The sequence below is a fragment of the Condylostylus longicornis genome, unplaced genomic scaffold (genome assembly GCF_029603195.1).
Source record: "Condylostylus longicornis isolate FDR11 unplaced genomic scaffold, ASM2960319v2 ptg000153l, whole genome shotgun sequence".
In the NCBI taxonomy this organism is placed as follows: domain Eukaryota; kingdom Metazoa; phylum Arthropoda; class Insecta; order Diptera; family Dolichopodidae; genus Condylostylus; species Condylostylus longicornis.
In genome coordinates, this window is record NW_026578121.1 from 580,339 (window position 1) to 607,559 (window position 27,221).

The 27,221-nt window shown below is 22.8% G+C and overlaps 1 protein-coding gene across 1 annotated transcript in view; it reads left to right on the forward strand.

The window, feature by feature from the left end:
* LOC129615886 (ABC transporter G family member 18-like) overlaps positions 1-27,221 on the forward strand; it is a 65,048-nt gene that overhangs the window by 19,119 nt on the left and 18,708 nt on the right. The window contains exons 2-10 of the mRNA XM_055531294.1: positions 5,034-5,321; positions 6,508-6,625; positions 7,274-7,615; positions 12,232-12,470; positions 12,552-12,883; positions 13,104-13,272; positions 16,716-16,816; positions 20,138-20,296; positions 22,107-22,445. Of these exons, the coding sequence (XP_055387269.1) occupies positions 5,063-5,321; positions 6,508-6,625; positions 7,274-7,615; positions 12,232-12,470; positions 12,552-12,883; positions 13,104-13,272; positions 16,716-16,816; positions 20,138-20,296; positions 22,107-22,445 (2,058 nt within the window). The 5' untranslated portion in view covers positions 5,034-5,062. The remainder of the gene's footprint in view (positions 1-5,033; positions 5,322-6,507; positions 6,626-7,273; positions 7,616-12,231; positions 12,471-12,551; positions 12,884-13,103; positions 13,273-16,715; positions 16,817-20,137; positions 20,297-22,106; positions 22,446-27,221) is intronic.

The window sequence follows — 27,221 nt, forward strand, 5'->3', positions numbered from 1 at the left end:
TTTGAATTTTCTATAAAATTACTTATTTTTATAATATTGTACTTAATAATTACAATAATTATAAATTTTGATGAAGAAGACTTTATTATATATAATATTAGAAGCCCGACTATGGTGTGATCAATTATATAACTAATAAAATTATTGTTCAATTCAAATGGTTCATAACTTGAATAAAAACTAAAAAATAAAAACACGAGATATAATACATATAAGTAAATAAAAGTTAACTTAGCCATAAGTCATTAGTTATTTTAATGAAAAAACACTCCAGTAAAAAATTTAACATGGGTGTCTTTCGAATATGGAATGGTCATTCTAAATAATTTTTATTCAAAATCGAATATAGACATGGTTTTATAAGGTTTCGTTAAAATTGTCTACAACTTTTGCTAAAAGACACTGCTAAAAATTGATATTCTATAAGACCCCAGGGTTTAAAAAATACCGAGTAATGAATATTTCAGTGCTCTTCAACTTACAAACCATGGAGGTGTAGCAAACTATATTTACTTTACTTTGTAGAAATGCAATATTGCAGCAGGAAAAGTGACACAGTCTTGCAACTTTGATCTTATTGGATAAATTGGAACGGCCCTTGATTTGAAAACGTTTAAGATCTCTTATTTATGAATTATGTATATTGTGCACATTTAGTATATACAAGTTTTAATGATTTCAATGAAGAAATACTACGCTTTATTAAAAACAATTGAAATATTAAAATGTTCATAATATAATATTTGACTTTAAGGTTATTAAAAAAACAATAAAAAATAATAAAAAGCATGTTAAGTAATAAAAAATAATGAAGAGTGTTCACAGAGTTTTCTTTTCGGTAACACAATCGTTATAAGCACTTTATATAAAGGTTATCGTAAATTAGTTTCAAAAAAATGTCAGAAGAAATTAAACAAATATTTTAAGTTAAATTGTATGATATTGAGTACTTTAACACAAAAATGTTTTGTAATGACGAATTTTAAGATTTATTTTAAGTAGTAATTTTTTTTTTTTTGAGAATTTTGTTTATATTTATGGTAGCAATAAACTATTGATGGCATTCATAAGAAGTTCTTTAAAAATTTTGATGGTCAATTATACTTGTTGACGTCATATTTTTTAAGGTTACGGTAATAATAATTTTAATGTTTGCGAATATAGTGGTACAACAATTAGAATATTTTTTTGATCCATCTGTATTTCTGCAATTCATTGAAATAATTGCATGCATATTATGTATGTGTGCAATACTTAGAACGTAAAACTTAGGTCACAATATAAAAAAGTAAGAACATAATGTATACAAATAAAGGAATTGTTTGTATTTGTAACGGTATCCTTATTATGTTTGCTTATATATACATACATATACAGACATACAATTAAATTTCACATATGTTCACTTTGTAAATTATAAATTATTATCCGAAATCGTTTTAGGTTCACATCTGGTAATGAGTATTTTTTTAATTACGTATAGTGATTAGTTATTGATTTTTCGTGTTCCGATCACTTGTAAATTTAAAATTTGCTCGAAAATTTATTATAATTTTTATTTTAATATTTAATAAGAATTTATAAAAAACATAACCAAGTAGGTATTCTAAATTAAAAAAATATTTTTAAATAATATTTGAGTAACAAAGGTAGTCATGAGTTGAAATTAATTAAATTTATTTTTAATTTTAAAAAATAATGCCAAAAAATTTATTCATATATGAAGAACTTAGAGTCTAGGATTTTCCCTTATAAGAGTGAACATACATATGCAAGAAGAAATAGCAATAAAATCCAGGAAATTCTAATTGGAAAAATAAAATCAGAAAACAGAGAGCTCCAGAATAATACATAAAAATGTAAATGAACGTTATGTACGATACGTAGGCAAATATCTATTTTTAACAAGAAAATATTCGAATTGTCTTAACAATGAAATTAATATAATTTTTAAAGGAAACAAAACAGAACCAATGGTCATATTATTACTGTGTTATTAAAAGATGCTTATTATGCGTATTGTATTGCAGCTATAATACCCGTAGTTTTTACAAATGCAGCTTTATTTTATAGTAAATTTTATAAAGTCGTTTTAATACATACACTTTGAATCCCTATTTAAATGTAAGTATGTATATATATTGTGTGTTTGGAAAATAATACAAATATCTGCGACTGAAAATATTCATTCATAGAACCAAAAATTTTAAAATTTAATGAATATATACTTTATTCCAAATTAATTTGAAAACTATTTCATTCATGAACCCAAAATTTTATTATTGTGCTCCATATTTTGCTACAGAACCACTATAATACTGCATTGCTACACAATTCAGCAATTAGTACTCATAAGCTGAATTGTTTATTAATATATTTTATTATTGCAATTTAAAATTCCGGGTATTTTTTTAAGAGGATTATTTACATAATAATTAAAAAAAAATTTGTATTTTATTAGAATTATTTTAATAAATGATAATTTAACCTTGTGAATGATAATTGTATCATTTAGTGCATTGTGATCTTTAATAAATTGTTATTTATTATTATTATATAAAACTAAATCAAATACATAACTATATTAAGTTTAACAACAAACAATACATTTTGAAAAATGACTCAAAATTATTCATTTCTAAATTATCTGTGATTAATCATTACCATAATTATAATTTTTTCTTGTTATTTTATTAAATATGTAATTTGTTTTAAATGTGAAAAAAAGTATGGTATATAAGTATATAAAATTTTAATGCATTATTTGTCATAATTTTCGTTCGTTACGGAAATATCAAACAATTAATTGTAATTTTAGTTTTCTATATTGTTAGAATTTTTTTTGTCCAGAAAGGTGTGTGCTTTCAAGTAATTATACTTAACTATTAGTTTTACGTGTAATAAAAATTATACATATACATACATACTTATATACATATGAATATTAAAAATAAATTCATAAAAGGGCGGATTTATTCATAAACGAATCAGTACAGAAATAATACTTTTCTTCTATTTTAAATTTTATGAAAATTTTTTTTAAAATTTTTTAATTTTTGTCGTAAATAAATCATTAGTTTTTGGAATATGTAGCAAATATGAGCTCATTTTATTTCATTTAAAAACTTGCTAGTATGTTTACTCGCTTAGAATAGCAATATAAACATTTATTTGTATATTTACATATACTTTAGTACATTATTCGATATTGGAATCTGTGATCTGTTTGCAAATGTTGTACTTTTGAACATTCTTTTGATTTTTAATTCATAAAAAATAAGTAATTCTTTTCCTATACATAAAAGGTGATTTTTTATATTTGACTTTTAAATTTATGAAAAAACACAAAAAGATCGTAACTTTTCACATAATTTTAGCTCATCACGTAATTAAATCGATAAATCAATCATTGGCATTTATTTTTTAAATAAAATTTAATCAAAGTGTTTTGCGATAATTATGTGCGTTTACGATTAAATACAAATCTAAAATGAAAATAGTTTGGTAAAATGGTAAAGACATCGAATTTTTTGTACATGGTGAAAACACACGTGAAGCAAAAAAAACACCCTATGTATATACGTGCATATGATGTATATCGATTATTATTAGTAATGAATTCAATAAATAGAAGTATTATTTTTTTTTAAATATTTAAAATTTATTTATTTACTATAGTAAATATTTAATTAGAAAATAAAATGCTGTCAAATATTGTTTAATCATAAAAATTTAAAGTAGTTCAAATTAAGATTTTCAAGTGATCGGTACAGATTAATATTATTGCCTCGAGTTAACAAGTATATACATACTTGTAAATCTTTTACGATATATTATTTAAGTGTTATTAAAATTATTTAATTCTTGTTGAAATGAAGTAGGTTTGTATATGTATTTTCATTTAAAAGCGGAGTAACATATACGTATGTATATATATAACAAACACTTGAGTATAGGTTAATGTAAGGCTATAGCAAGTTAATTTTTGAGTACTAAACATAATTTGTAAAAGAATAATATTATTGTTATTTGTTTTGAAAAGAATTGAAATATCGTAAATTCAATTCTATAAAAATAGTTTTAATTAATGAATTTTAGGGAGTTTTCATTTGGAAATTCAACAATTTGTTTATAATTCTATAACTGAATTGCTGAATTTTGTTGTGGTATAGTATTACCACAATTTATATGTCAGAGTGTAAGCAAATTATTTAATCTACATTTAATAAATACAACTTGAGACCTTGTAGTAAAAGTGCGATAACAATTTTCAAACTTTTACTTTTTTCTTTACCCAAAATAATAATACTAAGATTTTAATTTTGTATATGGTTTCAATAATTTACAATTTTTCTTTGATTAAACATTTAATACAGTTTGACCCTATTAAAATTGTTCCACTTAGTTTTTGAACTAAATAGTAGTATAAAAGCAAAAAAAAAATTAGCGAGTGGGTGATAAAATAAAAAACACAATTTTTTGTTGTAAGGCGTCTAATATTAATCATTTGAACAATTAATAACTTTTTTTTTATCAAATCTAACCTTGTGAAAAATATTTGTAAAAAATTGTTTTAGAATTATTTAGTTAGAATTTAGATACAGATTTAAGTATAATATTTATTTTTGTATAATTTGAAAGCAATTTTAAAATGAATTGTGATTTCATTTACAATCAGTCGCATTTCGAGCATTTTATTTTACTGATAAAAAACAAAATTGCAGCCATATTGTATTCTTATAAAATTCAGTTAGTTACAACTCATTAGCTGAATTGCATAATATTAATACCATTATTACTTATTGCAATTTTGAAGTCAGTGAATATTTTGTTCTGTCAGGGTTATGACAAATAGTTTGAAGGTTGTTTTTAAAATTTAGTTATTTTTAAAACTTAAATTTTTGTTACCTTAAGTTAATATTGAATTTCTAGAAATGCATACCTTATTTACATTTTAAAAAATTTTTAATTCATAAGATTTTCGATTGATTTTTGGCAATTAATTTGTACAATATATTTTTTTTTCATTTCAGATAAAAATTTTATTTTTTATTGAGTAAAAATGAAGGATTTTAGTGTAGGGGCGTATATTGAGGAGGTGGCAAAAACACATACAAAACCTTCTTCACATAATAAAAATTTAAATTGTGATAGTAATTTTAATACGGGACTAGAAGATTTCGGTGATAAATTTGATGAAATAGATTATGATAAAATTGATTCAAATGAAGTTGGTTTTCCAAAACGAGAAGCTGTTGATATCGAATTTCAAAATTTAAAATATAGAGTACGAAAATTTTCATTTCAAGAAAAAAAATTTGGTAAGTACAACTTCTTAGGGTTTTTTTAAAAAAAAATATATTTTGAATTGACAAAAACAATATAGTTAATCCTTACATGGATTGGAATTGGAAAATTTTTTTATTATTACACAATTCAGCAATTAGGATTTATAAGCTGAATTGTGTTTTGATATAGTATATTTTTGCAATTCCAATTCGAATTCTGAATTCTAATTTCTTATGCAATTCATTTGTAACGTGTGAATAGGAATATTTAGCTAATGATAATGTTGTTGTTTTAAGGATTTAAATTTTTAATTAAAATTATAAATTAATTAATATTTTTTTTTGTCTTTTGATTTCAACTTGAAAAATTAGATAATATTTTAGTTACCATGTAATTTTTTAATTAAATTTAAATCCAGATTTTTATAGATAATTGCAATATACAACGCAAAAATAAAAAATTTTTGTAACGTTCCGACGTAATTTCAAATTCTTATCATGATCTAAAAAATGCTCGTTCCAAGTAATTTGTGCTTAATAAGGGAATATTTGTGTAATAATGTTCACGCTATCATTATTATTTGCGATAAGAGCTTTCAGTAACGTACATTGAATTGATAATTTTTTGTTTTTGTATAAATATGAAGATGTGCAACACTAATTAGTCACATGTTACATCATTTTATTAATGCAATAAACATTATTTAATTAAAATACCTGCAAAATAGTGAGGATTAAAAATATTATTTCAAAATAATAAAGTTCGAAAGATCAAAGTCTTTATACGTGGCACATGTTTAATATGATAGAAATGTATTTTTTTTCTAGGAACTACATGGTATTATTTTATTTTAAAAGTTTTTGTAAAAAATATAATTTTCTTACATTTTATAGAAATAAAATGAAAGTACATACATATTGATAGCTTAACACTAAGATTAAGAACAATAAATATGAACATTGATATGATTAGTTATTAGTATTTGAGTTTGAGCTTGGCTCCCAGTATTTATTTTTTTTTTCTTATTTCTCATTTATGTACTCTTAGGGTTAAGATGTACGAACTGAAAATATCACAAATGAAATAGTTTATATAAATACTTATTCGAATTTCAAGTGTAACTTACCTGTTTGTATTTTATAAGCATAACATAAACGCTAGTAAATTGAAAAATTTCTCTAGTTTTATTTCATAATCTTCTATTTGTTTTTCTTCCAGTCACAAAAGAAATTTTACATGGTGTTAATGGAGTTTTTCGTTCTGGAGAACTCACAGCTATTATGGGGCCATCAGGGGCAGGAAAAAGTACATTATTAAATGCTGTCAGTGGTTTTATGTAAGTGTTTTACTAAAAATACTTTTAAAATAAAAATTTTTTAATTTATTTTTAAGTGATGCTAAAATTAATCATTAATAGAGAAACATAAATTCTACAAAAAATTAGCTTTTAATCACATTATATTTTCATGTAAGATTTTGAAAGTGCAAATGAGAATTTAATGAATTTGTTTTTTTATGATTCTACTTTAGTTATTACTTAAACACTTATTTTTATTACATTTCCTCTTAATGATTTTTGTACAATTTAATGTAGAAAATTTCGTAATATTTTTCTTGACTTTTGCACGCGGTTTAATTATTTACATAAATTTTTTTCTTATATAAGTATAACACTTTCAAACTTTACTGTCAAAAACTGTTTTTAGTTGTGTTTACACGATGATTCATTCATCAATTATTGAAATACGCTTTATTTTGGCAGCGTCGACAAAATAAAAATTAGTTGAGCCTGAGAATATAATGAAACGTAATGTCAATCAGTGATGTATGAGTAGTCGTGTAAACGTAGCTTTTCTATGTAAGCTCATTTTTTGACATTTATGACAAACAAATTCGCAACAAATTTAAATTTATATTACACATTGTATGCACGTACTGTAAAAATTTTGTAAAATAATAATCCAAATTTGTTATTTTTAAATAGAGCAACTTGTGTTTCTGGAATAATTCAAGTAAATGGTGAACCAATATCAACACATAGTGATAGTTATAGAAAATTATCAGCTTATATACATCAAGATGATTTATTGAGGCCTGTTTTAACAACTGGTGAAACAATGATGATTGCAGCACATTTTAAATTGGGTTTTAAAGTTTCAAAGGAATATAAATTAACACTTGTTAAGAAAATCTTAATACTATTAGGATTAGAGAAACGTTTCAATACATTTACAGTAAAATTATCTGGTGGACAAAAGAAACGTTTAGCAATTGCATTAGAATTAATTAGTAATCCATCCGTTTTATATTTAGATGAACCTACAACGTAAGTACCTACATACAATATAGTAATTATACAATAATTTTTTTTAATTCCGTGAGTTATTTAGTATAATGTATTATCTTTGAATGTATCATCTCATGTTCTTTAAATAATTTGAGTTTTATAGTTTTTTAAGCGGAATTTTATGAGTGCTTTAACTGCAAACATTTACATTATGTACATACATACATATGTAGTTATTTGATTTTATAAACATTTAGAGTGTTGTAAAATTGGATTGTCAAGGAGAAATGAAAAATTTGGTATTTATTTATACGAAGTGAAAAAAAATGTGGCTGTAGGACTTTTACCGATAATTCTACGGGTAGCCATAGAAACACTTCTTTTCAAGTTGCGATACATAAGTTAAAAGCTAATTTTACGCCTGGATTAAATCATTAATTTCATCAAATTTGAATTAAATTCGATTTCACCAGAAGACAAAGTGGCAGCAGTAATGAGATATGCGAATTGACCCCCCCTACCTCTATTTAATCTAATCTATTTTACACATCATAAAGTTATCTTTATTTATTTTGTAAATGGTGAAATTTAATTTTAATTTTGATAAGAATACAAATTGTTTAACTCTTAAAAATTTTATATAAAATTTTATTAAACTGATGACTAATTTGAGTTGACCGACTAAAATAAGTTCAATTAAGGAATACGAGATAACCAAAATTTTTTCTCGTTTTTTTTTTTTTTAGAAATAATGTCGAGATAATATTGTGTTGATTTTTAACAAATCAATATTTTTTTTAAGTTTTCTACACGCTTTTTAGTTAGTCCTTATCATTATTGTCCATATTTCATTATTAAAAAAGTAAATATGAAAAGTAGTTTTGTTTAAATATGATTGTACATGACTATAATGCGCGCAATGCGTGTATGTGGAAAGAAGTTGATGAACTCTAAGTCCAAATTATTTTTATAGTTAATAAATATTAAAATGTATGTCTAAATATTTCAAAATACACGCTTATTTAGGTTATTTACGTTTCATATTAATAAAAATTATGTGGTTATAGGTCTGGTGTTATACGATAACCTTAAACATTTCACTCGAAAAGACGACAATCTTAATGTATAAATTGTTGCGAAGTCTTGATATACTTTTCTTTTTTTTGTAAATGAAACGTGAAACTTTGTATGAATTGATTAGATTTAAGAAATTTTATGAAATTAGAAATTATTAACGGAATTAGTAAGTATTACAAATTATGGTGTCATTAGACTTTTTGAATTGTAATTTTTCATAATCTTAATTTTGAGTCATTCTTATGATAATATACTTAGACGTCTTTTGAATTTTTTAAAATACAGAATATACTTACGAATTCAAGTTAAATGCACTTACGATTTGTAAGTTAAAAGAAAATTCGAATACATGGATAATTAAACGAGCGAAATATTAAAGTTTCCAATAAATTTACGTTGTCATTTTTATATGTATGAAATATGGGAAAACTTTATTATTTTTTATTACAATTACACTTTGAAATACGTGAAAACTTGCATGTACATATCTAGTTTCTCATAAAACATTGAACTAATGCCAAATAACTATTGTATATAATAAGTATTTTATTATATTATAGCAGGTGATTATTTCCGGGTGTGCCATTATTTATTATATATGTATATTGTATTTGAAAGCATTCGAAGGTGTTCAATATTGAAATTTTGGTAAAAAACAACTTGTCGTTTTCCATAATATTCTCTTCTTATATTAGAAAAAGCATATTTAGTACCGAAACCGTATTTAGTTATTTAATTTTATTAAAACTTTATTTAAAGAATTTTTGAGTTGAGTTGAAAATGAAAATATAAAGAAAAGCATTATAATTGCACTAACCTCTTTCTAATTATTTATAGTAAAATTTATTAAATAAACAAATAAATCTCAGTTGATTTTGTAGTTCGTGAAATGATACTTTTGTGATACAAGAATATGGTATTCAAGACGATAATTAGCTTATCAGGGGAAGTAAATTATGGCTTATGAAAATCAATGAAAAAGAGAATTCATGTATTAAACATACATACGCTGTAAAAACGGTTAGATAACATTAATGTGGGGTTAATCCAAAATATCACGAAGAACAAAAAATAATAATATCTTGTTGTTTGCGGAACAAGTTTGTCACGTGGAAAGAGTAGTGCCACATGAAGGATTGTATAACTATGAATATAGTAAAATAATAGAAATATGGTAAAGTGAAAAAAGTAGAGATGAATAGGCCTTAGAATATGGAGCTCTCAAAAAAATGTTGGAAGAACAATAGTCTTCGAACCGGAAAACAATATCAGTAAAACGAATGCAGCAAATTTTTTCACAAACACAAAAACGATTTCATTACAACTTACATTATAATAAAAGAGCAGTTTTAACAATTCATAAAATTTACATATATTCAAAAATCTCGAATGTGAAAATGTGATAAAAATATTTTCTTGAGCAACATTAAATTAAATCGTGACATTTTTAGACATGAATCACAAATAAATACTAAATGAAATGTTTTGTGTTTATAAATATTAAATACATAATATAAAAAAAAACATTTAAACAGACTCAAATTAAGTTGGTTAATATTTATCTAACAGGGAATAGAATGTTTGAATGGACAAATACTTATGCGCTTACAGTTAAATTATATACTTAATGCACTTAACTGCCAAACTATAAATAAAGCTAATCAAATTAATAAAATATTTCGCTTAATTTTAAACTAATTGCAAAAAAAATAAGTAGCTACCAAACTGTGGACCGTTCTTTGTTGTAATATGATTTTCAAACAATATAATTTTAAACTGCTTTACACAAGTCCTGTTCATTTTATACCTTAATCCGGCACTATTTCAGCAATATTTAAAAAATTTAAATTTTAAATTATGTATAGCTTTACTGATATCGTCTGCGACCTTTAAAAATTATTATAATAACAAGATTATTAATGATTTGTAATTTGATGTTAGTATAGCAATTATTTTAAAGGAACAAAATATTCAATGAAATAACAACAAAATATTAACATTATTATTTTTATAACAGACGGAAAATTAACTTTTAGTGATGAATGGTGATGATTACACAATTTATTTACAGTAAATGATGCATTTTGTTGATGAAGGGCATTTCGGAAATACTACGTAAACATATTGAATTTTTTTTTATTTTTACGGAAAACATAATATGACGTTGAATGTCAGTTTATTTTAATTTACATCTAGATTTTTAAAGATTTAAAATAAAGATTTGAAAAATTTACGTAAATAAAATACAATAATTTCAAGGAATAGTGGAATTTTAATGCCGGTATGGAAATGAATTGAAATTATTTTAATATTATAATGATTAAATATTGTTTGAATTGAAAAGATACCATGACTAAAATGGTTTTAAGTAAAAATCATGATAGAACCAAATTTTAAGGTATTGCATTTTCTGAAACTTAAACAAATGTAAAGATCTAAAGTAAAGCTCCTAGGGCTTATAACATTCTTTTTCTTTTGTCTGTTTTAGTATTTAAAATTTGAAAATAAAAATATTTTTTTAATTTTTGATAAATTTTAATTAGACACAAAATATTCATAATTAGATAATTTTTTTTCTTTTGTTTAACTTTTAACCAGTTTATGACCTTCATAATAAAAATTTAATATAAAAATCATTAAGATAGGTCAAATAACAGTTGAAAACATGTGCTATGCAGTCCAAATATAAACAAAAGAAATATGTAAACATTATTTTAGACTAGTTTTATATTTTTATATCGTATATTTTCATTCATTAAGTTAATAATAGTTGAGGGTTTTTAAGGTCAACATGTACAATAAGTGTGTCTGTTATTAAATCGAATAAAAATTTGACTAAAACTGTAATATACAGTAAATATCTGACTAAAATAAGTGTTTGAATTATGCAGCTTTTTTTTTTTAGAAAAGTTGCGCGAAAATTAGACTATAAATGCTTATTTTTGAATATTGTAGTGGTAAAAAATATTACAGCATGGATGGTTGGGGTAATAATTTTAAAAAATGTCTCAATACAGGGCAGCGTTTATTTCTACATCGGCCTAACATCAACTTCACTTTTTCAGCACGTAAACTTGTATTTGAGTTACCTTATAAAACAGCATCATATAAGACATCTATAAACCAGCACCATAAAAAACAGTTTGTTTTTCGTTTTCCAAGGAACTCAACGAAATTTGTTCCATCCCGGCTTTTACTGTAAATTAACAACCCATTCCAATATTTTTAAAAATACTTGTTTTTTTTTTGTCTAAAGTTCGAGTTTTTTGTATAATTTTTTTTTTATTATATGTACGCACGTTTTTCGGATATATGTATCAGGTATAATAACGGAACCAAGATCAGTTTATTTAAAAAGAATATTAACATTTATTGTATATATTTTTTGATATTTCTTTATTTTGCACACATTATTCGAAAATTTATGTTTAATTTGGAAAGTTTCTAGATAATTTTATAGAAATGGAATGTTTATACATTCACTTTTATAGAAAATTTGTTATATTCTAATTTTATTTCAATTTTTAATTTTAAATTAAAAAAAGAAAACTTATAAGATTTCTTCTTTTTATTTTCAGTGGGCTAGATTATTCATGTTGTATACAAGTTGTTTCATTACTAAAACGTTTGGCTAATGAAGGACGTACTATAATTTGTACGATACATCAACCTAGTGCTTTATTATTTGAAATGTTTGATAAATTGTATACTGTTGTATCTGGACATTGTATGTATCAAGGACGTGTTAGAGAATTAATACCATTTTTAAGAGAAATGGATTTAATTTGTCCTAATTATCATAATCCAGCTGATTTTCGTAAGTGATGATTTTGATTCATTTTCTATATATTCTTATTCTAAAGTTCGATATTTTTAATACTTAATTCAATTTTTTTAGTAATGGAAGTTGCAGTTGGAGAACATGATACAGATTTAGAAAAACTTATAAGAGCAGCAGATAAAAAGTATTATGAAGATTCAGATCTTTATGAATTGGATAAATTAAATAAATTAATATGTAATATTAAAATTAAAATAGAGAATTCTCAAAGTTATCCAGAAAATGAGAAATTGAATATTTTAAATGCAAAAAATTCAAATCACCAAAACAACATTGAATTAAGTGATAAAAAGAATGAAAATGAAAAAACTATTAATTCACCAGCTAACATTTTTATTCAATTCTTACTTCTTTTCCAAAGACAATTACTTTGTTATAAAAGAAATTATGTAAGTATGTATTTGTATATCTGTGGTAATAAGGCCAAATTGGTTAAGTCGCAAATTGAAATATTACAATATTTAAATCCTCAACATTAATTCGAAAATATATCACTTTTTCTTAATTTCGGAGTAGTTTTGCCTCATTGTCACAGATTTTCTACAGTTTTATTAGTAATTACTTTTGAAACAAATATTAATTAAAAATTTTGTTTTCTCTTCAATACAGTTTAGTTTATTTGCTAGAATTATATCACATGTGGTAGTAGGTTGTGTATTTGGTTATTTATATAGTAATGTGGGTCCCGGTGCTACAACAGTTCTTGGAAATTATGTATACATATATGGATCAGTTTTATTATTGGTTTATACAGGAAAAATGGCAGTTGTACTATCACGTAAGTGCTTTTATATATAAATATTTCTGATTTTCTTTTAGACAAATAACATATGTACATATCAAGTCGAAACCGTTCTAAAATTCGTTTATTAGCAAATAATGAGCTCCTAAATTGAAAAACTTCAATTCCTTTTTATGAGGTGTTCCCCGCTAATTTCAAAATTTTTTAAAAATATATTTTTTATATTAGACAGAATGATGATAGCACTATAACGCAAGAGCAAACATCTCCTTTTTTTTGTTTTAAATCAAAAACTGTTTGATTGTTAATATGAGTAATTAATTATGTTTGAATATTATACAATACATTGTGTAAATCTGAAATTGAAACCTTGATCATAAATAATTCTACGTTTTATTATAGTATGTACTTTATTTCGGTTTTGTAATCACTTTAATTGTAGAATTTTCAATTTTTTTTAATGTTATCATTTAAATATTACTTTGTCGTTAATTACTTTTAATATTTTATGAATATAATAGAGAGTTGAATGACACTTAAATTATAGGCGGGAATATGAAGGCATATTATTGTTTTTTTATTTTTTTTTAAATTATATTCCTTTATTAAATTGATTAAAATAATCAGAATTTTATAACCATTATTGTAGGTTTACCCAACTTAAATTATGTGAAATTTAATCAGATTTTAAAAATTAAATTTTTTCGTTCAAGATATGCGAATTACGCATACAAAAAATATTGTTATTCTGTTGAACAAAGTATGTTTAATAAATTCTCAAGTAATTTTTAATGCATTTTGAGAGTTCCATATAGCTTCTTGATTTGAACTTAATTTAATTATAAGAATTTTTTAAATGATTAGCTTTACATTAATATTTAAATTCTTTTACAGTCTGCAGTATACCTATAATATTCGTGTACTATAATTTTTAAATATTTAAAAAAAAAAATAAAAATTTTTTGTAATTTTAGTTAAATCTGAATTCTAGACGAGGAGAATTGTGTCAAGAACATTTTAATATGAATTTGTATTAAAAAGAATGGCAATTTTAAGCTTTTTTTTTATGAAAAGAACAAACAAGTTTTTTTCGCTTTTTGGTTAAAGGTAGTTTTAACCAAAAGGCATGATCATGTTTTGTTATGGTTATAATGAAATAAAAAGAAAAAACTTAATTTATAATTAATGTAAAGATGTTAAATTTAAAGTTGTTGTATGCCTAAAATATTTTTTTTTGAAAAAAAAAATCTGAAAGCCACAAAAAAAAAACTTGTTCTTTTAGCTTGAATTTTTTTTTTTGGTTTTTCTTTTTTGCTTTCATAAAATAAATAATGAACGCATTAAATTTATTATATCCACATATTTATAAATTAAGAACAAGTTCTGAAAAATGTTCTTTAGCAAATCTTGTATTTTAATTTGCAAACATAAAGGATTTTTAACTCTTTTTACACTAGTAAGGAATATCCTTTAGATACAAGTGCGGTATACGTGACTTTTATCATGATATTAAAATTTATGATTATAGAATTTAAAAAAATTAAAAGAAAAATTTAAATTAAAAAAATGTAATTGCATTTTTTCATAAAGACTTATGGGTATCTTGCAATATCGTGTATATTAACTTGATAATATGAATATGCACTTTATAAATTTTTGAATATTCAGAAGATTTCGAGCATATCAGATAAATTTTAGAATATTTTGAACAATTGTTTCATTTTTGTACGACAGTATACAAGAGTGTTTTGTATGGACTATTATCCGGTAAGGAATAAAAAAAAAACAATTTTGATTTAAACAGTGTTGCTTCTTGGACAAAATTATTTATTTCTCTATCATTGCAACGAATCTAAAGTGTTTATTGCGTTGACTTTTTCCTTCGTAAAAAAAAACGTTTAAAATATTCTGATAAATAATTCACAGATTTTAATAGACTTACATGCTATGTCTGCTATGTGTATATTCGTATATAATTTCGTATTTTGATTTATGATTGCCTTTACGAAAATCATATTGATTTTCCAGTCAATTTTTCCAGCAATTTTTATTATATCCATACGTATACATTTATGTATGTATATAATAATTTTAATTTTTAAATGCAAATTATAAAATAAAATTCTTCAAACTATCATATTCAATTATTTTAATTTAAAATTCAATAGAAAACGTTTATACATAAATTAAAATTTTATTTTATATATAGAGTGAGAAAATTGTAATTTTAATAATCACATGTAGTTATTAAAACTGTTATTAATATCAATAAAGATTATTAAGAAAAAAAAATTTAAATGCAGTATTATTAATGAAACATGTGCACTTCATATGTTTCTAAAATTAGATCAATTATAAGAAGTTTCTCTGTTATGACTTTCTATATATACATACTTATATTAAACATGACTATAGCCTATACCAATACTTTTATCATTGTAATGGTTTTGAAATATTTAGTCACGTGGATCTCTTATGCTTTGTTTCTGTTTCGATCAGTTCTCTCAACATTATAATTTAGGAAATTTGTTTTATTAAAGTAATTATGCACATACGTATGTATATAATTAGAGTTTATTTGAACACATGCTTTTTACTAACATGTGCTTTTATTACCCTGAGTAAGAAGTTTAAATACCGGTTGTCTTTTCAATAAATTTTTTGCTTAAAAATTCTTTTGACGGCAAAATAATGTTCCAACAATTATTGACAATAATTGTCAAAGATTTACAATGTAATAAAATTATAATTTTCTTTTATATTTAAAATAAAAATGGGTTTTCATTGATCTTTAAGGTATTGTTAGTTATTTTGAAATTCAATTACTTTATTAATCTCCTAGTACGAGTATATTTGCTCATATTTCAATTTCATTTAATGCATGTATGTATGTACATATATATGATTCGTAAATCAAGTAGTAGAATTCAAAAATGTGGAAATTTTGTCATTATAGTCAAGATTAATTAAGACAGTAAAATTCATAAAATTATGAATTTATTGGATGTGAATTTTAAAATAAATTAATAAATTTATTATTGAGAAAATTGATAAAGATATTTAATATATTGAGTCAGATACGTATTTCCCTAAAATAGACAAGTAATTTTTGAGAGAATTTTCAAGAAGATAATTTTGATTAACAAATATAAACAATCGAACTTACTTAATTTTTATAAGGAGGTAATACGGGCAAATATGACATTTCAATGACGTTTCATAACATAAATTCATTTTTTCCAATTATAAACTTTAGAAGTACCAAGTGGGTAGTCCAAAAAAAATGAAGAAATTTGACAGATATTGTGTTTTTTTTTTTTTATATCGCATACTCTTATTAATCGCAGATTACAGTAACTTTGCAATACATAACTAGATTATGTTCATACATGCATATAATGTCTTAGTATAATAAATTTGTTTTTAAATTTAATTTAATTATAATATAAAATTTAATTTATTTTTAATTTTTATTTTAGTTCCGCTTGAAATGAAGATGCTGAGTAGAGAACATTTTAATCGATGGTATAAAGTTGGACCATATTATTTATCATTAATATTATTCGAAATACCATTTCAGGTAATTATAAATTATGAAATTTAGTAAACAAGTTCTAAGCTACTATAAAAAATTTTTAATCTGTTATACTAGTGTTAGTTCATAAAGTATAAAGTAAAAGTAAAACAAGAATTCAATAATAAATTTAATGAAGAGAAGGACGGAATTTCTAATTGTCATAAATTATTTTCTTGTTTTTTTTTTTTGGCATTCGTGTTTTGTTATTTTATACTTAATAATATGTACCTTGTTTAATATACCTAATTATAATAAAAATAGCAGAAGAAATTCATTTTAAGAAACAATTGTATATTTGTCAAAATAAAAATTTGATAAAAACGTCATATAACGTCTTGAGTCTGTAATGAGTGAAAAATGTACTCAAACTTTTATGAAGAATATTGTAAAAAATATTACATAAATAAAATGACAATGAAGCAAAGAAATGTCAAATGAAAAGTTTAATTTAAAACAAGAAACTTCAATCAAATTGACAACTCCTATAATAACCTTATGCTTTAGTTGTTCAACTATACAATAATTCTAGCTTTTATCCTAATTAAAAATTCTTTTTGTTTCTTTTTGAATCGGATATCGAAAATTATACAAGAATTTTATAATATCATCTTTAAACATTGTAAATATTGTAGCAAAATAAGTATTTTCAATAATAATAATAATAACAATAGGGGTAGCTTTAAAACTGGTTTTAAATAATTTTTAATAATTTCTTTGTTTTTCTTTTGACCTTCAAGTTGTTTGATTGTGCTTAAAATATTGTATATTTGTTCCGGTTACTATTTTATACATACATTCATATTTCTAAAATAAAGTACATCTTTGGGTATACTACATGTGTATATTTAAAAATCTTGAAATTTCAACACGCATATCTATGCAAATCACAAATTCAAATATGAATCATAAATAATTATTTTCTTGTATATATTGGCTTTTATATTATTTTTATACTTATTTACAAGATATTTGTATTGTACATTGTGTATTAAGAGCTATCGTCAGCTGTTTAAAAGATATTGATTGAAAGCGAATAAATGATATGCTTAAAAAATTTCCATTTCATTTCACTTTCGTTTTCGTTAAAAAATTCCATTTATTATATTAATTTATGTAGATTTTGTTTGTGAACATTTCTTAATATGCCTATGTTTACAGTATCATCTTCATTATTTTGTTACTCGCCACACACTATACAATGATGTAAAGAAATGATGAGTGAATAGTGACGTTTTTTTATTACGGTATAATGTAAATAGGTATAGGTACTTGTATTTTATAGTTAGACCTTGGTTTTAAATATACATACTTATGCATATTAAAATTATCAATTAAATTATTGGAAGGACATTCATCTTTCAATCATCATAATCACAAAAATAATATTATTATATTTTACAGACATAATAAAAGATTACGATGAAGATTATTTGGAGACTATTAATCATAGACTTTTAAACAAGTTTTCTCTTTTATTGAATTATCAATGAAAAAAATGCAGTAATTTCTTATATATTATTATGAATTATTTATTTTATAAAAATAAAATATGTACGTGGCGCGTTTTTATACAATATTGTATTCATGAATACAAAGTGAAATTCACGAGACTTTTATATATAATTTATAACATTTTATTATTATAATTTGTTATATGTTATATGTTATATATGAACATATCATTGTATATAATATATAGTTATGCATTCATAATAATTATAGTGCATAATTTATACAAAGAGAGGATTATGAATAAATTTAAATCCATAGTGTGAACAGAATTTTTTAGGCAGCAAAATCCGACTAAAAACTTTTTGCTAAATATTGATTTAACATTTTATGTTGCGAATTTGCAATATTCACAATATTGTTATTATTTGACATTACAGTTGGGATTTACGGTAGTAAATCATTGAACATTAAGTTTTCCTTACATTTCTCTCTCTTATTTCTTCGTTAAATTGCATATATTTCGTGCATTTTTTGGCAAATTGAAAACAGCACACTGCATAAAGGAATAGTTGACGTTGAGTAGCAATATAAAAGCTCTTAATTTGATTTTAAAATTGATGGTACTTCATTCGATGTGTATATTAGCAAATTTTGAATTGCACTTTTGCATTATGATTACATTTATTGATTTAATTTTAAATATCACATATTTACACTTATTTTCACAATAAAATAAAAAAAAACGAAAAATATGAAAATAAAGAAAGCCAAATTTAGCACTATAAGAAAGCGAAATACTGGTCACAATTTGTTTCGTTAAAGAATTATAAAAAATTTATTTGAAGTAAAAACTTTTTTTCAGCAAAAATACTTTTTTCTATTGCATGTGCAAAAATAACCTTTAATCGCTGTTGACTTATTATTAGTTACCAAACTTACAATTTGTATAGGTAAAAATAATAATAATTGGGCATTGACATTGATTTTGTATAAAAAAAAAAATCCTGTTTTAAATTACGACCTACAATTTATTGATAAGTTGTCGTGATAACAATTGAAACAAGTGAGATAAAAATTTGTTATTATTTATAAAAAGCTTTGTAATTTTTATAAAAAGCTGAACGATCTATTAAAAATTATAAGCAGTATTGATTTTTGAGAGCGAACAAGAAAAAGCTTTTATTTATTTCATTACATACTAGTGCGTATACACAGTGTAATTAAAAAAAAAGTGAAGGGAACAATTATTCGAAAGTTGATAGTTCGAAAATTTTTTTATGTTTTTTAATTTTCTGTTCAATGTGTCTAATTTAAAGTATATTTTAATGTTAAATTAATTATAGAAATTAAGGTAACTGAATTTGTTATATTAGTTGAAAGAAGTGTAGTTATAATTATTCCGGTAGATGGCTTTGCATTTTTTTGTATAGAAAATAAGTGTTAAATCTTTTATTTCCGTTTCATGTTGAAACTGTTCATGATATCATATGCTTAGTCTGTAAATGGAAAGCTATTTTGCAGTATATAAATAAAATATAATGTAATTATGCTCCAGTTTTGTCTACTAATGTCATGAGTAGTTTGAATATGTTAATAGACCAAGTAAATATTTAACATACAACATTAAGTATGTACGTTAGTTTTTAATGTTATTTTAAAAGCAATTCAAGCGGCGATAATCCTGAAGAAGGGCTAAAATATTTTTCATTTTAATGTGACAAGAAATAGAAGAATTTCTTAATGATATTTAATTATTATTCGATAATTTAACGTTTATTTCTTATATAGTTACATATACCTACCTTAAGACACTATATATTTTTAAAAATATTTAAAATTAATAGCTATAAAATTTTTTTTCTTTCTTTTTAGGCGATATGTACTTTGTGTTATGTATTAATCACATATTATTTAACTGGGAATACAGAAACTGATGCATTCAGATTGTATTATTTTTCAATATTAGCAATTCTTGTATCTTTGAGTGCTCAATCATGGGGTTTCTTTGTTGGTGCTACCATGCCAACTAAGGTAATTTTTATTTTATATTTATTACAGAAATAATCAGAAAATATATAAATTTTTATTTCGTTGTACTTAGCCACACAGCCATATGTACAAATACATAGTAGTGTGACTAAAATTATATTTTTTATTATATTTATTCTTATTTTATATCCATGAACTTGAGCATTGACCACGATTATGAAAAATAAAAATTTATTTTAATTGTATTTTTTTTTTTTTTAATTTTTTTTTTATAAACAGCTTAGTGTTGAATAATTTGTAAAAGTATTGTTGAATTTTAATGAAATAATTTCAGTATAATTTTTTTCGACTTGAAAATGTTGATTTTGTTTTAATTTTAAATATTTGCTAGTTAGATTAATCGGAAAATAAAAAGTAAAATAAAATATAAAACCTTTAAATTTTAATGAAAATTAATTTGAAAGATTAAAATATTTTTTGTTTTTATAATGAATTATTAACTATTGTACAATTTGAATAATATTGATTCACTTATAATTGATTAATAAGTAATAATACTTGTGTATTTACCATATTAAAATCCATTTACATTTAAATTTAAATTAAAATTTTATTGAGTTATTTTATGTGTTAAATTAATTGCAATACAGAGATCTAATCACGCAAAGTATGATATTAAAAATTTTAATGTCAGTAATTAACGCTGCTATTAATCAAGTATAAAAATAGTTTTGATTATATTGACGGTGAAAAACTTTTGCTGCAATACGAGTGAAAGCGACGATAATCTGATTAATTAAGTTAACAATTGTAAAATTTCATTTGGTTACTCTTCATAAAATTATAGTGATATTTCGTTCGTTTGTTTTCTTTTAAAATATTTTTCTTTAAAAATTGTATTTAATTTCTTTAAATTTGTAAATTTAAACTTTGAAATTTTTTATTTCTTATCAGTTTCATACTAGGATATCGTTATTTAGCGTGGTCAAAGCTCAAACAAGAATGTACGAAACAATTCAACAAAAAATATTAATAATTATAAAATTAAAATATTGTAATATAATCATTTTTATAATTTCCAAAGATTAAATTGCAATATTTAAGTTCAAAATGGTAGCAAAATATTTAAGTTCAAAATACGGGCATTTACCAAAATGCAGTAATATAATTTTAAATGCAGTAATATAATATATCTGATTTCTTCAGTAATATAATTTAAATTACTGAATAAATGAAATAAACGTTAGATCTGCATTTTTCTAGGCGCCCCAATTTTAATTATAAATATTTTAATAATATTAGTAAATTTAAAAATCCGTCGAATATGTGCTATAGATACGCTATTTAGCATAGCACACATATAAGCTAAATCGTTTTATATAAACGCATCAATGCACTTTTATATTTATTCAGCGATTCATATATAAATGCAATAGTCAAGAATAAACTCCAACAAAATTATAGAAATCAATAAAATATAATAAAAAATAAATTTTAGACTATTTTTGTTACATTTTGAAAAGACCCCATATTTTTTGCATACTTTTAGGAGAAGATTTTTTTTTTTTGTCAACAAATGTCAATATGTAGTAGGAAATTTAAAAAAAATAATTTCAAGAAAATTTTATTGCATATCGTATGTATGAACCTCTTTATGAGCACATTATTATATACATAGATCTGGTTTTATCAACAACGAATAAATTTAATTCAATGATTTAATAATTTAATGGTTATAATTAAATGGTACAACACTTTATACATTATTTTAAACATATTGAAAATTAAAAATTTATTGTATACATATGTACTTTCCTCATAATTTATTAATCTCAATTTTTTCAAATTTTAGATTGCTGTTTTTATTGGTCCAATATTGGCAGTTTTATTTTCTGTATTTGGTTTTTGTACAAGATATATTGATATTACACCAATGTTAAGATGGATGTGGCATTTAAGTTATTTTCGTTTTGGTTTTCATGGAATATTAAATGTTGTTTATGGAATGAATAGAGGATTATTAAATTGTCCAAAACAAGAAGTTTATTGTCATTTTAAACATCCAAAAATATTTTTAGAATATATGATGATACAAGATGTTACAATGGAATATGCAATGTCAATGATGGCAGCTGTTATTCTAGTCATGCATTTCTTGACAATAATTGTTATTTGGTACAAATTGACTAAAAGATAAATTATTAAAAAAAGAAAAATAAAAAATAATGTATCTTTAATTTTATATAAGAAACAAAAATTATTTTTAGTTAAAGTATAGTTATAATAAATATTAAAAATGTATTAGTTAATTAAGTTAGTAAATATTTATATATTTGAAACAGCAAATAGTATTCTTTTAAATAAATGCACTCTAATATAATATGTACATAATAAATCCTTTATGTTAATTAAATTGTGTTGAGAGGAAAACTTTTCCTTGAAATATCTTTATTGCAGTAGTGCATTTATTAAAAAAAATGAATATTTTGCTTGAAATTGTGTTATATCTAATGTATAATAATATTTCAGTAAATATAAAAGTAGATATAATAAAATTTATTAATGTTGACAATTAAAAATTATATTACAAAAATTTAGCGGACAAGATGAATGAAATATTTTAATATTACACTTACATATTATTTTTGTAATTCAAAAAGCGATATTTATAGGATTTAAAAAATTTTATATAATGATAAAAATTAATAGTTTCAAATCATAAACGATTATACTCATATTTTTAATAAGAAGTTTGATCTTAATTTTTTTTTAAATAATTTCATAGTTGTTATATTATATAAAATTAATTTGAATTGAAATTTCTTTGAAAGAAAACAATTTTTGTTTTAATTAAAATCATCTAATATTTAGGTTTATTTTTAATCGGAAATTTTATTTATTTTTAATTTTCTTTAAATTAAAAATTAAATTTTTTTAATAAAGGTATACACTATATGTATAATGTTACCTTTAAGTAGGAACTGATAATTTCTATTAAAATATAATTAAAAATTAATTTAAATTATATTAGAAAATATTGGAAAAACAGAACCTGTGAAAAAGATTTTTACAAATATATTTAAATAATCTAGGTTTTAATGTATATTTGGTATAAAATATTTTGGAAAATTTATAAAAAACAATTTTTTTTTTTAAATAAGAAAATGGTTTTAATATTTGAAGAAAAACTTTGCTATTCCTTATATTACTTTTTTTCTGTTTTGTATGATTTGTAGAGGATTTGTTTTTTAAATAATAAATTATATGTTTCATTATAATAATAAATTACAATATTTTTTAAAAAATAGATACATGCATTGCGTTTTTAACTATATGAATTTAAAAATAGATATTATAATTAAATTTTTCACATTTTTTATTAAACATTTTTTAATTTAGCAATTTAGAAAAATTCGATTAGAAGCATTGGATTTTTTGTGAGGAAAATACATGTTACATTCTCGTCATTCTGTTTACATTACTAGTATATGTATAATTAAATTATTTAAAATTTTCAAGCCCTACACTTAAAATTTTCGATATGGTAATGATTTGCTGTTTTACAATTCAAACTAGTCTTTCAGGAAATATATTAATTTTTTATTACTTTAAGTAGTGTCAGAGGACTCCAAACTTTTCCTAAAATTCTGTTCTTGAGATTTGATTGAAGAACTCTGATTTAAATCTCTAAAATCAAAACAAAATTTAAAAAGAATTATAGTTTAGTATTAAATTTTTTGCGAATATTACATGGAATTATTGAATTATTGAAACATAGTCAATTTTATATACAAAATTTTATGCAAGTACTTACTTGAAATTTTACCTACTATGTTCATATTACCGAGTATGTACATAATTTATATTGTCAGTATGTACATATTTATATTATTATAAGGTTGCTTATTATTTTCACTTTTATGATTTTCTAATTTTTTGATTATAGGTTTGGCCTGGATTAAATGTACATCATAACACAACTTTTAGAATATTTTTCAGCAAAATTTGAGGTTACACTTGAACAAATGACATCGAACATTCGTATAGGAAAAGTTACTATTTCTGATAAGAAAATACTATTCTAGAAGAGGAAAACATTGATTATTAATTAATATATACAAATATATTAATAGACCAAAATATACACTATATTTATGTAAATAGGAATTAAATTACGTCAAAAAGCCAACAATGAAACTATTTGTTTGTTAATGAGGAAGTTCTTATATCAGCAATAATAGCGACTTAAAGCGAAAAAACTATTTTACAAAAATATTATATTTAATAACGCTATTGGTTTTTTTTTTAGAAATTACTTGACACATCTTTAATTTAATTGCAAAAAATATTTATTAAATATTTATGAGCTCGAGCATGAAAAAAGGAAACTATAATACTGTTTCAAAATATTCATACGAGTTCGTTTGAATTTGTATAAAACTTTATTTTCGAAAAATTTCCAAATAAATTCTGCAAAAGTAATAAAACACAAATTTAGGTAACCCTTAGATAGCCACATTTTCGGAAAGAGCAATTCCCGTCGAATTTTTTTCGTAGTCGTACGGAAATTTATTTTGTTTACGAACAATTTATAAGGGAATTTCAAAACCCAAAAAAATGTTCCGATTTTCCCTGACAGATTTAGCAAATTTTCCCGCGGAAGTTCCGCATAAATTCTAGCATAAATTTTAAAGTAATGACATCTACATAATGTAGGAACGTATTATGTATGTAAGTACATATATAACTCATTGTCGTAAATAGAAGAACTACTATGAAAAGATTTGAAAACGTAAATAAAAAAAATTAATCATCTTTGCAAGATTTACATAAGTTACATTTTATTGATATGGAAAAACTTGTGTTATATAATATATGTACATATCTACCTGTTATACTTACATATGTATGATTCATGAATACATACATATCTATATACATACATATATAATTTATTAAGCAAGTTGTTCCACTAATCAAAAATCAAACATTTCTTTGTTTCATATGTATGAATCTATGTACACAAAGTCAATGCTTTTCAGTTTTTTCGACTTTATGGCTATTTTTTGTCTCTTTTTCTAATATTATTCTTTTTAAAGCATGCTTAATATTAGGTAAATAACCTTTTGCTTGTGTATCATAATGTATATACATATGTATGTAGATATATATACATGAGAAAATAATATTTATGCTATATGCTGTATGCACAATAGTGTGCATTAAGATCGTGCAGATGAAAAACCTGTATAACATATGATTATAACGTTCACACTTACATAAAGGAAAACAACAATATAAGATATATATGTATGTATATTAAATTTATATATTACTAATAAGATATGTATTTGTATGTATATGTACATCTATTTTCTTAGCTAATATAGCTTTTCTTTCCGACTGATTTGAATAACACACTTAAATGTGCGTTATAGTAAAATATAAACTGTAAAATTTTCTTAAAATTTTCGCTTTAGATGAAATTGAGATTTTAATTGCTTAATTATTTTCTAACAAAAATATCGTAAAAGTGGAAAGCTTTTCTTAATCGTACATACATACATGTGTATGTACATATTAACTATAATGTATATTATACATTATTTACTTAGGTCTATATCAGTACAAATTCAAAGATAAAGAAAAAAAAATTCTAATATTAGCGTTAGAGATTTTAATTATTTGTAAAAAAAATAAATTTTTTTAAAAGAGATTTTTAATGAGTATGTACATACAACAAATAGTAAATAGCAAATCACACGCATTTGTTGATAACATAAGAATTAACGAACATGTATGTAAGAAAGTATGTAAGTATGTACAATAAAAAAAGCTTTAGCGTAAATTATTTTATTGGCATGATCGTACATAGGAATATTAAAGATGATTATAAGCAAATCCATATTTATACTTACATATGTATATTTATACTTACATATTATATAGTACATATGTGTGTGTGTATGCATACCAAATTTACATAAATTAATTTAGAATTTTTTTCTTTTTGAATAGAGGCACTTTTTTTACGCAAGTAATTAACTGTCTTCATATAAAATGTATGTGTATGTTCAAACACTTGTGTATAAAATTGCCTTATAGAATTTGAAATAAATGGGCCATGGCCACACGTGGGTATAGAATTAAAGTATGCATGTGTGTGTATGTACTTAAATCTATTATTTTATATTTTTATTAAAATAATTTCTAATTATGTACCTACATATGTACGAGTTCTCGCAAATGAAAGTGAAAAATCTATCAAAAAAAAAATAAAAACTTTTGACAGTAATTACGAATTTCTGTACTTCGAGTTTTAAACTCCTCTCCTATCTAGAATTCTGTTCGTAGCCCTAAAAGTTCAGAAAATTACCAATGTCATATTGTCAAATCTGAATTACTAAACTACTGCTCCAAATATTTGTTATAAAATAATCAAAAATTAGGTTCGTAGTCAAAATAGTTTTTACTCAAATACAATAAAAAAATATAACATTTGACAATTGAAATAAAATACCTATATACTGATTTTAATATTCTAAAAGAATAATGCTGCCATTGCTAATTCATAATCTCTACAAATGGAATTTGTAATCAATCAAAAGTCTGTGTAGGTCGTAGCTAAGTTTATAATTCGTAGATATCTATGAGTGGAATTCATGTTAATGTATGTATGTATTGAAATTCGAGATCTACATCATATTAAACGTACATACCTATATACATATGTATGTATATTTTGTCTTAACACTCACAATTATTGCTAAAATTTTTGTTCTTAATATCCGCAAATTCTTTAACGTCAAAATTTTGTTTTCAGTCTGCAAACTGTCTGACGTATAGAACTCTTTTACGGACAGAAATGTAGTAAACTTTTTACCCGTAATTGATTTTGAATTTTGATCATCCGTAAACGTCAAAACAAAAAAAATATTTTTTATATTATTTTTAACGTAATGATAGT